The sequence below is a fragment of the Chlamydotis macqueenii genome, chromosome 3 (assembly GCF_036417535.1).
Source record: "Chlamydotis macqueenii isolate bChlMac1 chromosome 3, bChlMac1.mat, whole genome shotgun sequence".
In the NCBI taxonomy this organism is placed as follows: domain Eukaryota; kingdom Metazoa; phylum Chordata; class Aves; order Otidiformes; family Otididae; genus Chlamydotis; species Chlamydotis macqueenii.
The window spans coordinates 71,138,242-71,153,831 of NC_141558.1; the positions used below are offsets into that span (position 1 = coordinate 71,138,242).

Below are 15,590 nucleotides of genomic sequence, written 5' to 3' on the forward strand. Positions count from 1 at the left end.
TAGAATCATAGAATGCTTAAACATTTCTTTTTAAAGATACTACATGTGCTGCTGTTGCTTATAGGTAAAAATAATTCTGCTTTATGTACTGAAAGCATTTCTCAAAATTATGAAAAAAGATTTTACAATTCTCTTCAAAATCTCTTTCGACACTTTGGATTTGGTGCTATTTCCCCCCACGTTGCAAATGCTCTCATCAGGCTTCTTTCTTCATTATTCAATTTACGCTATTGAGAAGATTAAAAAAAAGAAAGAAAAAGCCTTGTGGGCAATTGCAAAGTTGAGTGCTCATTTTAATAACTGTAGTTTTAAATTGAACTTGGTTGCGTAGAATATGCTGTTCAGGATATGAAATAATCAGTATTTATAGTGATGCAGGCTGGAAACAGATCTGAGTTGCACGTACTCAAAGGAATCATTTCAGATGGGCCAAAAATTGTTGTACAAATGGTTTCTGAATAAATAGGCAGACTTATCTGAAATAAAAGCATCTCTTTGCATTTTATTTATCTCTTAGATTTATTTGCTGTTTTATGCAAAACTAGCTTTGGCAGGATATGCGTCAACTTTATGATGTCGAAAGAGTAACCTTATTTATGGTTCCTTTCTGTCAGGCCATTTATCTGAACAGAATATTTTGGCAGGATTCCATACAGAGGAGCTCTCCTACTGTTGCGCTGTTACTGCATTCGCTTGCTGGGTCTTTAGTCCTCTTAAGTAAGAGCTGCAACTAGGTAACATACTTTTTTCTAACAGTCAAACATTGAAGATCAATTTTACTTGACAAAAGACATCTCTCTCAACATTACAGGAAATGAGAAAATATATATTTAGATAAATGTGTTATCTTTATAATACAGCAGAGATGTTTTGAAATCTTGGAATCAGCTGCAAGGGCAATTTTTTAAAGCAATGATGGAAGATGGAACCAGGAGTATAATCTAGAGGATTCATAGGTTTATCTTCTGAGAAGTAACATGGTTTTTTTGTTTGTTTGTTTTGGTTTGGTTTTTTTTTGTGGTTTTTGGGGTTTTTTTGTTTTTTTTTTTTTTTTTTCGAACAAAGCATTTGTATGTGTATGCTTGTTAATGCATTTAGTAGAATTGGAAGGTCCACTCCAGGAGCCTGGATGCTATGTTATGCTTGGCAAAATTTGGTTCCTTGAAAGGGTGTCAGGAGTTGTTTAGAGGGTAGGCTCAGACAGATGGAGCTGTGGCAGTTCAGTGTTAGCAGACCATGAGCCATCTTTGTTCATAGTCTGCCATCATGAATCTCTGAAATTTGGCGGGGCAGTGATATAGCAGAAAATGGTATCCAAAGCAGACAACCCTGAATCTTATTAGTAAGAGTAGAACTTCTACTACTTATCTCTAATGACCCCACTGTGTTTTGTGATAAACTTTTAATAAGTGTTTGTCAGGTTTTGGTTTTGTTAAGTTGTGTCCTTTGTTTTCACATAAGTCTTGTTTATTTTATGAGCTTCTAAAGGCAAAAAGACAACTTGGAAATCAACTGTACAGTTTCAGTGTACTGTAGCTACAGTTGGTATTTGAGATGTTGATCATTTAAGGTATAATATTTGTGGAAATTGCAACAGCTACTTTCATCATGTCTTTGTTTAATCTTTTCATATATATGAATTAGTTGTACATAGTCAAAAGTATAGGATTATGGAACTATTGATATATTGGTTAAATGTAGCTTCTAATAAATCTTTACCTAATTGTAATTTTGCTTTGAGTTTGAGAAATATTTGAATGAATATACTGTATTGTGTTCAGCACAGTTTTTTCTATTTCAAAGGTTTTATTTTTACAAGCATTTAATTTAAAATTATGTGTAAGATAGGTTTATAATGCAACCCTTGAACTTCCATGTTGCTGAAAACCTTGCAAGTATTAAGCATTGCACCTTTGTTGTTCTAAGTAATATCCCAGTTAGGGTGTAAAAATAAGTCTATGAGAGATTATACTGATCTAAGTGGTATATATGGTAGGTGAAGGGCAAAGCTGGGAAGGCAAATAGGTTCAGAGTCCTTATCACCCCTTTTGTAGATTAAAAGCATAAAGGTATCAGATTTAATGAGTCTGTATTACAAGTAGGCAGTTATTTTTCTAGGTAATTATAATTAAAATCAGAGGCAGCAGTATTTCAAGGAGAAGCATTGATTCACTTATCTAGTTCTTAAGTTATTAATTTTTTTGCATTCCAGTGTATGAAAAAAACTTTAAATTGATTAAAGGTGAGCCTTAAAAAGAGAAGCCGAAAGAAAAACAGATGGTCCTTTCTTCCTGGAACTGTAGCTTTGGCTTGATAAATTGTGTGCAGTAAAGTTTTCAGAAAGAGGTATTACATTTCAGTAATCTCAAATTCAGAAACATTCTTGCAGCATTTCAGTACAACTTGCCAAAGTTGGCATCTCGAGGGAGCGCTGCTCTAGTCTCAGCTGTTGCTACAGTTTCTCATCTGACATCACCAGGAACTACTGACACATTCTGCAGTGTCGGTTTTCAAGGAGAATTTCTAATGGCATTGACAGTTTCTAGCGTAGTCTGACAAGACAGGACTTCTCTACAGTACTTGTAATAGATATGTACAATTTATACTCTCGCTTATTCTCAATTAATAAGGAATAGCATCAGAAGTGATACAGATTCTGATGCAATTGTGTTCAACATATGATATGGAATACTTACTGTTCGAGTAGGTACCAAGGAATGTACACAGTACTGTCAGATGACCAGATAATCACTAGAAGTTAGTTGCATCCTTTTAATTTTTGTATCTAAATAATTTCATTTTTAAGAGTCTCATTGTGATATGAACCAGTAAGACTTCACTGGAAAAAGAGATGTATTTTAATGACGGACAATTCACATATGTTCGTTGTTTTAAATTACATTTCAATTATTGGTGGGCTTGCAGTAATATTCCAGTTTTAAATATTGGCTATAAGTGCCTCAACTTCTACATGGAAAACAAATTTAAATTTGAGGACACTCAGATAAATTGATGGAAAAATGAGAGAGGGTAACCAAAGGGGTTAGTGTCAGTGCATGGCTGCTATGTGAAATTCACTGTGGCTTTGCTTAATGTGGATGGAAAAGACAAATAACACTATATTTCAGAGTACAAATGTGAAGTATGCAGCTGCTGCAGGCACCATTGATGGACACATCTTGAAGGCTTAACGTATTTAAAAAGGCTCACTGGGACCGCTAAAGGAGGGAGTTATAGCTGGAGTGGATTGGGGCAGGAACAGGTTAGGAAAGGACAGGGTGAAAAAGGAGAATAAGCAAAGCAGATGAACCTGGAGTAGTTAGGAACAGAGATAAATGGGTAATTCTGTCCAAATCTTCCTCCCTGTATTCAAGTTATTCTGTGGCTAACATCGCTCTTGGAGAGACGGCAAGATGTAGGAGCTTTTTAGTTGTTACTTTCCAGTCGTCTGGTCATTCCTGTGTTGTAGCTCTCAAAGGCTTAACTGAAGTTTGGCGCTTGTTGTGTTAAGTGCCAGGGAAAAATAAAAAAAGGACTGTGCTCCATTTCTGCACTGGACTTAGCCCCACCAATCTTTTACAGCACGTCAGTTGATCCATTATAGCTGTCCATGTGCGTGAGCTTCGCCTGAAGCAAATTCAAAGTAATTTGAGTCATCTTAGTTTTCAATGAAGCAAGGCCAAACAACTCAAATTATCCTGCCTTTGCCACGGGCTAAGAGCATGCACACCGACAGCTATGATGGATCAGCCACAATGAGGTAAAATATTGGTGTCACTAAGCCCAGAAAATTTTAGCACTTAACTCAATTGGAGTACAGTTAAAGCAGCACGCTGCGGGGAATCTGTACGCATTTATATTGGCAAGAAAGTGTTTGTGCTGCCACAGCTACTTCTGTAGGTAGTGATATAAATACTTCAGCAGAAAGCGTCTTTGTTCGAGTTATAGCTGGATTTACATCCAAATTCGTATCAATAGAGTTTATTGGTTTAAAAAATTGAAAGTGTAACCTTCTGAACTTTCTAGTATAGCTCATGTCCCAAGTACCTTTGTTATGTTAAAATACACTGAAATGAGAGTTTTGAGGAGCTGAGACATTTTGTCCTCTAGCAATTCAATTATGAGCTGCCATAAGAGTTGTTGTCCTATGTAATTTTTAAAGCAGAAGTTGAAAAGTATGCTCTCTAATGGAAAGTACAGTTGTTATTCTCCCGGTTGGTCATCTCTGAAGACAGAGATGCAAGACTCTCTTGTAGAAGTTTTAAGTGTGAGGGAAGCATTAAAAAAAAAAAGTAGCTTAATTTGCCTGTAACTCTACATGCATTTTTTGTGGGTAAGAAGAGACTTAGGTGCCTGTTTCTCAGCTGGCTCTTGTCTTTGATAATTCAGGAAAGACATAATAGGAATAACTGCGGATGAACAACACAGAAATTCTCCCACCTCTGTCAGGGGGAAAAAAATACTAGCCTACAGTCCACTTAAACTTTCCTTATCCTTTCTGTATAACAAGGACTCCAGCCTCTCTCTGCCTGCTTTGCCTCTCCAAAATGTACATCAAAAGAGCCTGAGAGTGCAGCGCGAGAAACTCCCACCTTTATGGGACCACAGTGCAGAGATGCAGCCAGGGACATTGGTTAGGTCCTCTTCTGCCGAGTAAGGCAGCTGATCTCCAGTCCTTTTTCTGCTCTTTACTTTCATGATCCTCCCGTAAGGAAATGGAGCATCTGAAGAGGATGCAAGCCTACCGAAAAGGTATTGAATTTTAAATAGCTCACCATTCCTGACTTGCAGTAAAGACAACACATGCATAGGAGAGATGGGCACTGTACCCTGCCATTTTCAGATGCATTTCTTGAGGTCTTTTCACTTCCCTATGATCTAACAACCAGTTTCTTCACTGTCTTTGGAGATTTTGGAATGACATGGGGCTTTACTCCAGACACGTATTGGGCAAGACTCATCTTTTTTAATACTTAGGTTTTCATGCACTGTTTCACTGCTTTGATGTATTTTTAAAATGCATTACAAAAACAAACTTTCCAGCCATCCTAGAGGTTTAAGCCTTTGCTTTAGTTTTCTTTAGTTTTGAGTAATGTTATGGTTTTGAGTAATGTTCTGATTTTACACAGTACATCAAATCAAATTTGAAGTGTTATTTTAAGATGGATATTGTAACTGAATAGATGTAATGTTCCTTAATGGCATTCATAGCATTTTAGCACAAAGATTTTGCGTAAGTAGCACTAATACAATGGTAGAGTTAATAATCTGATTGTCCATATTCTATAAAAATGACATAATTTAGGAAATAGAATGAATATTTGAGTATGAAGTGTCCAAATAGCATCTTTCTGATCTGTGATTAAGGGATTGAATATTGAAAGAATGCTTTCCAAGGGCATAGTATACCTCTGTCTGGGTGCTTTGTATACATATATATCCTACTACTACCATCATGAATTTATCCTACGTACTGTCACACTATTTTTTCCTTTGTGTTGAGAGATACCGATTCTTCAATAGAATGTCCTTTTGAGAAGGTTTCACACTTAAATTTTCACAGCTAATATGTAGGCCGCTATATCTGACTGGCTTTTTGACAACATTGTTATTGCCCTGACAAGTGAATCTTGTACTATAAATGTTGTCTGAAGAAGCTTCTAATCGTATTATAAACAATAAGGAGAGGTTTCTACTGGCACATACTGTACTCTCCCACAAGAGAATGAAGGAGGGCAAAGAAAATACAGAAAGTGTTAATGTTTGAATGTGACTTAAATATAAAATTTATTATATTTTGCTGTAGAAACAAATGCATGAGAACTATGAGGAAATCAAAGGTAAAACTGATCGGAGTAAAACCAGAATATTTTTCTTTTTTTTCAGTTACCTTAAAATTCAGTGTTTCTAACATTTCTGTTTGTTCACTTAAGTTGTCTTAGTAAGAAAAAAGGTTTAGACTTCCCATATGTTGGAAGAGATGATATTCTGTCCAAGTAAAAAGTAGAATGTGTGGTATTGCTATGAAATATATAATCTGAACATAAACTGAATGTGACCATAAAAATAATTTAAAAACAGATGTAGATTAATGTTCAGAGTCTAACAGGGCAAGGCAGTAGCGAAAGAACACTAGTGTTTCTAAAGACACCTTACAAATAGCTTGAATCAATCTAATAAATAGGCTGAATCAGATGTTTCACTATTAAATTAGGAGTGCTACTGTGAATCTATATTTGTGAATTTTATCTCTTAGCTCATTTTGTAATTTGCTCAAAGAATTCACCAAATCAGATGGTAATTGTTCAATTCATTATACTCCTATTACTGGAAATGAGCATGGTTAAAAAACCTGCCAGGAGCAGAGATTGCGCATTACAAGATTATGTCAAGAAGCATTTCTTTATTCCTAGTTTGCGTGCTCAAACCATTACTTTAAATGTGAAGAATCTTTTAATTTTTAATTTGCTTTTGGTTATTAAACATAAAACTATCTAGGAAAAAAAACGGTAAAATGGCTGATTCTAATTGAATTTGCAGAAACCTGTTTAGCAGTCTATAGTGATGAAAACTTGCAGTGTATACGTAGGAACTTTAAGCCCTGGCTTCCTGTGTGATTTTCTATCTGCTAACATCTTTTTAATACCTACCCATCTTTAAAATAAGGAGCACTCAGAATTGTGTGGTTGCTGCCTTCTGGATATTTTATGCAGCAAAACACTTGGAATAACAAACTGTTAATGAACTCAGTGATTTGTATATGGTGGGATCATGTGCTTCCGAGTGATTTCCCTTATTAAGCCTGAACGTCTGGTTCACTATTGCCTCCAAAGCCCTGGTCCAGACCAGATCGCTGCTGAATACAGGCACACTAAATAATGCTTTTATTTTTGACCAAGAGACTTTTTGATATGAAAAAACAGTGAATAATGCAGAGGAACAAAAGAGGGAAGATGAATTAATATAATAAGGAAATCTCATAGTTAGGCCTTCTACTTTCCTACTTGTTTCTACAGTTTTGAATCATTTGTTGAATTTGTTTGTGGAAGGCTTAGTATTACTAGCTGTTCTGTTGCTTTGCTATAGGAAATACATAGATACCATTTTCTTGATGTACGTTTACTTTCAATATCAGCCATGATATTCTTCCTAGAGAGACATGACACTTTTTGGGATATCTGATTTCTGAGATGCTTATGGAAATGTACGTACAATTGTGGCAGAAAGCCAAACAAAGACATTGCTTTGTACAACACACCTCTTTCTCTCTTTTGTTCATGGCCACCTCCATCCCAGGTGTCTGCTTACTCACAAATTACGTTTGGAATGAAAACACATTTAAGAAATTTTAACTTCAAGTGTTATTTTCTTTTAAAGTTTTTTGAGGTGGGGAAAACAGAAGTGTTAGAACTTAAAAAGCTTTATACTTGCAACTAGTGTTTTTTTTGTACAATGCTACAAATTCTCAACCTGCATAGGCTATAATTTGCTTTATCCCCAAGGCTGTAAGGAAATTCTTGTGTACAGCACATTTCTCTGGTTCAATAGAAGACTTTCCTTTTTGTGTAATTTTCTTCTGTGTAGAATTGTGTCCTGATAAAGCCTTATTGAAGTGTGGAATACATATTGTTAGCTTGTATGTGTTACTTGAGATTTGAAGTTGCCTTCTTTATTTTTTCAGCTCCAAAAAGTTGATTTTAAAGTCAGTGTGGCTAGCTACTCTATCTAGTAGGCTTTTGTGTTCCTATTCAGCAATTTTGAACAAGAGCTGTGCAGTGTGATGCTTTTTGTGTACCAGACAATGTTAGTTATCAGAAATGTTCTCAATTACAAGAAGCAAAGCAAAGAATTGGAATTGCCTTGTTATGATTTCTTTAGCTTCACTGTTCTTCTGCTGTGTTTTTATAACTGATGATTTCTCAAGAATCTGGAAATCAAAAGACAACCGTATTTCTCCAGTCAAGTGAATGCTGCCTTTTGCTAGGAAAATTCCTGGGAGCTTTTAGATGACCAAAAACATTGTGCAAAAGAGCAAAATGTAATTACTTTTCTGGGACAATATGTTGACGTAAACTTAACAATAATTAACTGAACAGTGTGTCTCACTGCAGGCTGCACATGAGAAGATACTTCCTTCTGCTTGTTCATAAATCTTGCTAATTAGCAAACCCTTTCTTTTTGCCCGTTGCTTTACTGAATTCCTCTTCTTTCTCCGTGCATTCCCACATTGTGCCTTGGACTTGTTACGTGTTGTTTTTTCCAGCAGCACAACGCGGACACACTGTGGAATGGCAATCAAAGCAAGAGCTGCTTTTGCTTTGAGCAGAAGGCATGCGTCTGCAAGCCTGTGCTGGGTTTCCTCTCCCGCTTGAATGTGGTGGGACAGCGAGAGGTGTAAACAGTAGGTGTTCCTCCCCAGTGCTGCATGGACCAGGGTTTTGGTTGAAGCGAATACTTCATGCTTTTGTTGCCTTCCACTGAAGGCCTTAAAGCTTGAGCGCATGTGGAAGATTCTTCCACTTTCATAGATGGTAAAATAGTTTGTTGCAGTGTGCTGTACTGGGGTAAGTGGGGAGGAAGACCTGGGTCCTTTACTATTAGTTATCTGACTTGTAGATAATCTGTCCTTATTTGAGCAGTCACGACTATTTTATCTAATTAGATATACACTTAAAGACAGAAAAATTCTTCCAGAACACTGGACATTATCTATTGAAAAGAGCAGAAAATAAAATATCTTGTTTATTTAAAAAATGGATGCCTCCCAACTCCCTTCCCTCTCTTTCTTCCTCCTCCCTGACACACTACTGTCATTACATTACCGTCTCTGTTTAATTTTTCGTAGCCTGTGGATAACACCACCACTTAGGACAGGAATGGGAAACTACTGCATTATATCCTCAACTTTAAGGCAATTAAGTCAGGTTAAAATATGAGTAACTCAAGCAGCAGCTTTCTTAGTAGCTAAAAGTGTTTGTAATTTGATGTTCACAGTGCTGTTGAAGACTGATCGCTAGAAAGAGTTTTTATGCAAGTTTTCCATATAATTTAAAGCCTTGTGCTGCATGAGGAAAGGCAGAGGAGGGAGTGGGATCTGGCAGTGAAGTTTTTTCCATCCTCCCTCCCTATTATGGACCAAAATCATTCTTCCTAAGGAGCTGCTGACCTGGGAAAATATCAGCAGGCTTCCCAAGTGAGCATTTCTTTTGCTTCTAGTTTCCGCCTATGGGCTCTGCTGCAATGAGAACACAAGGACTGAACAATTTAGGCCTGATACGTGATGCCACACAACAAAATGGTTTAGCACAGATGCTGCTTGAACTCTGACAGGCTTGGTGCCGTGGCGGCTTCCCTGGGGAGCCTGTTCCAGTGACCAACCATCCTTTCAGTGAAGGACCTTTTCCTAATGTCCAACCTGAACTCCCCCTGACACAGCTTCCTACCATGTCCCTGTATCTTCTAGAGGAACTGAATGCTTTGGCACTGTTTGGTATTTGGCAACATTTGGTACAAAAAGACGTCCTCTTTGTATAACATAGTGACAAATGTGAAAATGAAGCCCTGACTAGTTAAATTTAAAATATTGGGGTTTCACCATCACAGTGAAATGTATTGTAGCAGTAGGAGATGATTAAATGCCGGAAGAAAGCATAGTTAAATTACATAAGTTATTTTCCAGTTACTTTAAAATTTACGTTTTTCCTGCAAATGATTTGTTTAGGCGTGGATAGCCTCTATGAATACAGTTGTACTGGTACTTCTTGACACTGCAGATGTGGGAATGTGATATGTGCATAGATGCACATAAAATGTTGTGGTTAAAGTTTAGTTTCATTTACAGAGGGTTTTTAACAAGTACAGTGTGCAAATTCAAAAAGATTTGCTGAGATTGCATTCTGGGCATTTATTTTCTTTATTGATATAACCACTTCCAGTATCCAGTTATCTGGATATCATTCATTATCTGAACATCTGAGACTCATTAGGTCAGATTGCAGAAGGCATGTTTGTTATGCATGTTTCATCTGTTTAGCTGATTTAAAAATAAAAGGTATCTACCCCATGATACAGGTTACAAATCTTTAACAATACAATTAACATTCCTGACCAATACAGAAGAGATCGTGCAGCTTGGTTAATGCATTAGCCAGGCTGACTGACTTCTGAAGATGATTTAAAAATTGATTACTTTAATAAGTTGTTTTCTAGCATATGCTCCTTGTAAGATGCTGCCACAAACAGAACAGAAAGGAATCCCTGTAAAGAGGAGCTGAAATAAACTGCAAGACTAGCATGCTCTAAGTCATCAGCAAAGGGAAAACATACTTTGAGAACTGTGGTGAACAAAGAGGAGAATGGGAAGCTGTGATGTTTTCTTTGATGTGGAATATCAGTCTGCAGATTTTCTGGTGGGATACAAGCTAGCCAAGGCAATGTCGTGCTCCTCTGAGCGCTGTTTAAGAAGAGAGCATCACGGGCTTATGGTGAACTGGAGCCCTGATTTTTTGTCCTGCTCTCTGAACTAGCGGACAGAAGTTCTAATGTTGTATGATAGACTGTGATGGTTTAGCCCAAGTCACCACACAGTTTCTTGCTCATTATATACTAAATTGTGCCAAAAAAGCCAAGAATATTTATTGAAGATAATGGCATGTGACCCCTGAGTTGCAGATTCAGCAGCAGTTTCATTTTTTTAACTGCATTTCCTTGTCAGTTTGATGTCAGGCAGTAAATCTTCACAGTTGTCTTGTGTGTTAATGCAAACAAATGGGAATATGTCAATGTTTTCTCTAATCAAATGTAAAGAACAACTTTGTATTTTCTTCTATTAGTAATGAAAATTATAAGAAGGTATATGTAATAAAGCCCTTGAAGCAATAGCTATTTTCTGCACAATGCACGTCGTTAACATGCACTGCTAAGGGCAACTATCTCTGTATAATGCAGCTTTCTGTTACCCTGCAGTGCGTTGCTGAGATGTTTGTCCATAGGGGCAGCACCTTCCCTTGAGCAAATCAGTGTTGCAGTGATTAAGGATATTATAGTGAGGGCCATGGTTTTAAATACTTCACCTGACAGAATCATAGAATTGTTTAGATTGGAAAAGACCTTTAAGATCATCGAGTCCAACTGTTAACCTAGCACTGCCAAGTCCACCGCTAATCCATGGCCCTAAGCTCCACATCTACACCTCTTTTAAATACCTCCAGGGATGGTGACTCAACCACTTCCCTGGGCAGCCTGTTCTAATGCTTGATAACCCTTTCAGTGAACACATTTTTCCTAAAGTCCAATCTAAACCTCCTCTGGTGCAACTTAAGGCCATTTCATCTCATCCTATCACTGTTACTTGGGAGAAGAGACCAACACCCACCTCGCTACAACCTCCTTTCATGACAGCATTGACCCTGTTCTTGCTCTCTGGAAAGCTATTCTAACTCTGGTAACTTGAATTTTGCAAAACTGTAGCCATTCCAAATTTTTTTAGAATTATTTATTTAGATTATGCTGCCTTTTGCTTCCTATCCAAAACTCCTTTTACAAGGTAACTGGGTGCTCTTAATGAGGTGGGTGAGGGCATGTTGTGTCAATACAATTTATGGAAGTATTTTGTAATCCAGACACAGTGGAAGTATCAGAGTGAAATGGTACTAAAGGTGTATTTTTTTTTTTAAACTTTAGGCTGGGCGATGCAGGTTGCTGCCTTTGTTTTCATTCAAAGGAAGTGGGAAGATGACAAGAGTCACTTTGAAAAAATGCTGGATTATTTCTGTGACATTCGTGAACCACTACAACTCCTCATCTTTCCAGAAGGCACTGATCTCACAGGTAGGCTGTGTTTGTCATCTTAATGTGGAAATTCTTCATTGTTTTTAGAAGTAATTAAAAAAAGCCCAAGGCAGGAGCAAGACTGGGTTCTCATGAACAGTAGAAATTATATTTAAATGATCGTATGTGCTGATTTATGTAGTACAAATGTAGTTCCACTGAGAAGCTTTGCCAGTCTTCCTGAAATAACTTGCATTCAAAGCATCTGGTGATTGAAATGGCTTTATATTGGTCAGTACTGTATATACATTGCATTAGCAAAAGTAGGTTTCAAGACTTGGAATAAATCACTTGCATGTTCCCATTTCCCATATTACTGTGGCAAACAGTGCAAAATCATTTCAGACCTATGGAAGAGTGATTGAAGAGGAGAGATAAAGATTTTATTAGATTTCTTGCTTAATGTTTTAAGAGGAGAAAGTGGAGATACTTGTTCTTTAGGCCATGTAAGCAGTCTGTATCTGCCTCTATAAGAAAAATACCTCCCTAAAACAAATGTTGACATTATCATAAGAGTAAACGTAATGAGTTTGATCCTGTAGTATTAATTCTTAATAAAATATCTACCTTAATACACGTGTCTTATGGCAACAGTAGCAAACTGCTAACTGGTGTTGAAGATGACTCAGTTGCCAATGAAAGAAAATACCGTATGAATGTGCTGTGGTCGTTCATCCCTGCAGCATGATTAGATAAGCATCGTCTTTTAAATAGAAAATAAATTACAATTAAACTTTTATCTTTTAGCCTATTTAAAAAATTTTTACTATATTTTCAATTGCAGATATTCTCAAATCATGTTTTATTGCAATGCCAGATCGGTAACTACTAGACATAGTATAAAAATAACTAGCATACTACTATTTTTTCTTCTGTATTCCCGATATCCTTAAGAATGGATATGTATGGTATTCAGATGCTATCACACTGTAGGGAATTGTCATCACTTGATCAGCCTTTCTAAAAGAGGATAAATTCATCGTACATTCTTGGACTGCTTCACATGATCTCTCTTGTTGAATTAGTTATTTTGTATCTAAAATTAGGAAGAAGGATGGAAATTATGTCACTGTAATTCTCCCCCTTTGAAGTGATGAGCAACTGTCCACTCCTTGCTCTGAACTGAGATGAAATCTTTATCTTGTTCATGGAGTCTGGAGACTGCTCCTTGAGTCGCTTATGCTCTCTTTCTGAACAGTTATTTCCATCTCAAGATGATTGAAAGAATTGGATTGTTTGTAATGTATTCCATAAAATATGTATCTCTTATAATCCCTCCTAATATTTCTCAGAGACAACAGATTTTAAAGAACTGAGGAAGTTTCATACTGCAGTTTTAAAGAAGAATTGGGTGAGGACTGGGACAGCTGCAGTGTGTTAGCTGCAGAGTCCCAAAGGCAGTGGTGAGGATGCTCCCACCTGAGAGTGGAGTTGCTTAAGGAAACACAGGGTTTTCTCTCCACTGTTGTAACTGATGTAAATGACTTGGACTGAATTTAAGTATATGCTTTTGGTACCATCCACTAAGAAATTCATGCAGACAAGATTTCTTCACTCAATATTAAAGAATTCTCTAATTGGATTTCTGAACACAGATTTTTGACAGATTTATTTTTTTAAGATACTTCTGTTCTGGTTTTCCTTCTGCATACGTGTGTAACGGGTACTCTTTAACTTTGCAGCGTCAAATGGATATCCGCACTCACTGCACTGTTCTTCTGAAGGCACCACAGATGGGTGGTGATCGTTTCTCCCTGATTTGTTGAGCAGCTCAGGGAGGAAGCAGTGTGGTGGGAAGGACAGAGTGATGGGCAGGGAAGACAACAGGGCACTGCTTCTTGGGCAGCTGTGCTGGCTTCTGACGTGTTAAACTGTCCAGTGTTTACCACTCTAACTTTCCATCACTGATGAATGCCACCTTGATATTACATTTGTGCATAGTAAGATGTATAGAGACAGGCAGAACTCCGGGGCTTTTTCTGTGAAAGTAAATAGCTATCCCTCTCTAATTCTCTTCACAGGAAACATTGGGTCATAGATTTTAAAATATTATAGGAGGTAGGGCAAAATCCCTTGACAAGCTAATCCTGACCACACAATAAGGTTATGTCATATGAGAATGATGGAACATAATAATGTTATTTGCGTAACATTTTGAAAAATGATTTTCAGAAAACTGTTATGTTATTGACATATTAGGACCTATTGCAAACTCATCTTTTAGAATAAGAAATAAAACAAAAGAGGGAATGGTTTTTATTTTCTGACCAAATTTCAAAACTGCTAATTCTGAAAACAAAATTCTTCCAAGGCTTAAAATGAAAAATAACATTTTACATGTACTTCAGTGAAAAGCAGAATTGCTGTGCAGCTCTGTGCTACTATCATTTTTTTTATCCTCTCAGTGACTGCATGACAATGATTTACTCCTCTTTACAAGAAACTGTATAATGTTTTCAGGTTTTTAAGAATGAAAGATTTCAAAGAAATGTGAAGTATGACTGTATTTATACATGGGCTGCTGCCTGACTTCATGTTGGTGAAGTACTTTGCAGTGGAGGATGCTACGTAAAAGAATTTTTAAAATAGTATTGTCATGAACCCCAAACGATGTATTTGCAGACTGGATGTATAGGGTCTGAGGTAATAATTATATACTTATTTCTGATAGGTTGGTCATCATTTCACTCTGGAGTACTTCAAGGTTAAAGCTAAGTGCATCAAAGGTATTTTATTGTAATTGCTTAAAAAGAAGCCCTCAGCAGATAACCATATAGCCAGACTTTCTGAAGCCCTGAAGAAAACAAAGCAAACATAAGTCTGGTGCTTCTGGAAAGCTGGAATACCACCCACCATTTCGCTTGTTCTTTTGTTTTTCTTGGTATTCCTTACAAGACTCTTCGTAGTAATTCTTCAGAAAGCAATAACAAAAAAAGTTACTGTATTGCTCCACGCCTGTTAAAGCCTCATTTCCTATGGATTTGTGTCTGCATCCCTGTGCGTGGTCTTTTCGTCACTCCGACTTCTCTCTTATGTTTCCTTCTGTGTGACGTTTCCTCAACAAATCTCTTGCTGCTGTCTCCACAAGAGGCATTGTGTATTGTGGCTCATCCTCACCAATATTTGCGTTAACTCACAAACTCTGCATGCTGTGCTGAGAGCTCTGACAGACTAAATACCTGTGGAACCTGCCCTGGCTTTTCCCATTATTAAGATCTGTGTTCTCAGAGGCTTCCCTTTACTCAGCCATTGTTTTTTTCTAAAACTCCTGTGGGGCTTAATTATCTTTGAATTTCTTGTCTCTGTCAAACTTTGTTTGCAGGTGGCAACGGTTTCAAAAGTTAAGGTGAACAAGTAGACAGAGTGTGATTGCACAGACCTTTTTTCCTTGAGGAACAGCTCAAAAACAAGTAGGAGAGCTTGCTACTAGAGCCCAAATTTTGGCAGGGATCTGTTCTATGTGGATCACATACAGTACTGTCTAGAAAGTAACAATGAACCGCAGTTGGATTTTTCTCTTTTCTAATACATGTGATGTACTTTGGTAATGCAAAAAAATATTGTTCAAAAGCACTGGTAGGGATTGATTTAACATGTAGTAGTTTGAAAGTAGCACAAATAAGAAAAATTGCTTAAATTTTTCTTAAAATATTGACTGTGAGCCAATATGGCTTTTATGCTTTCTATGCAAACTTCTAATAGATACATGAGGATTTTTTTTTAAGGGATATTTTTATGGAGTATTTGTGTATTCTTTCACT

The 15,590-nt window shown here is 37.0% G+C and overlaps 1 protein-coding gene across 3 annotated transcripts in view; it reads left to right on the forward strand.

Annotated features, from left to right (window-relative positions):
• Positions 1-15,590, forward strand: part of LCLAT1 (lysocardiolipin acyltransferase 1) — a 125,264-nt gene that overhangs the window by 48,860 nt on the left and 60,814 nt on the right. For all 3 annotated transcript variants that reach the window (XM_086744930.1, XM_086744931.1, XM_086744932.1), the window contains one exon: positions 11,683-11,829. In XM_086744930.1, coding sequence (XP_086601056.1) covers positions 11,683-11,829 — 147 coding nt within the window. The remainder of the gene's footprint in view (positions 1-11,682; positions 11,830-15,590) is intronic.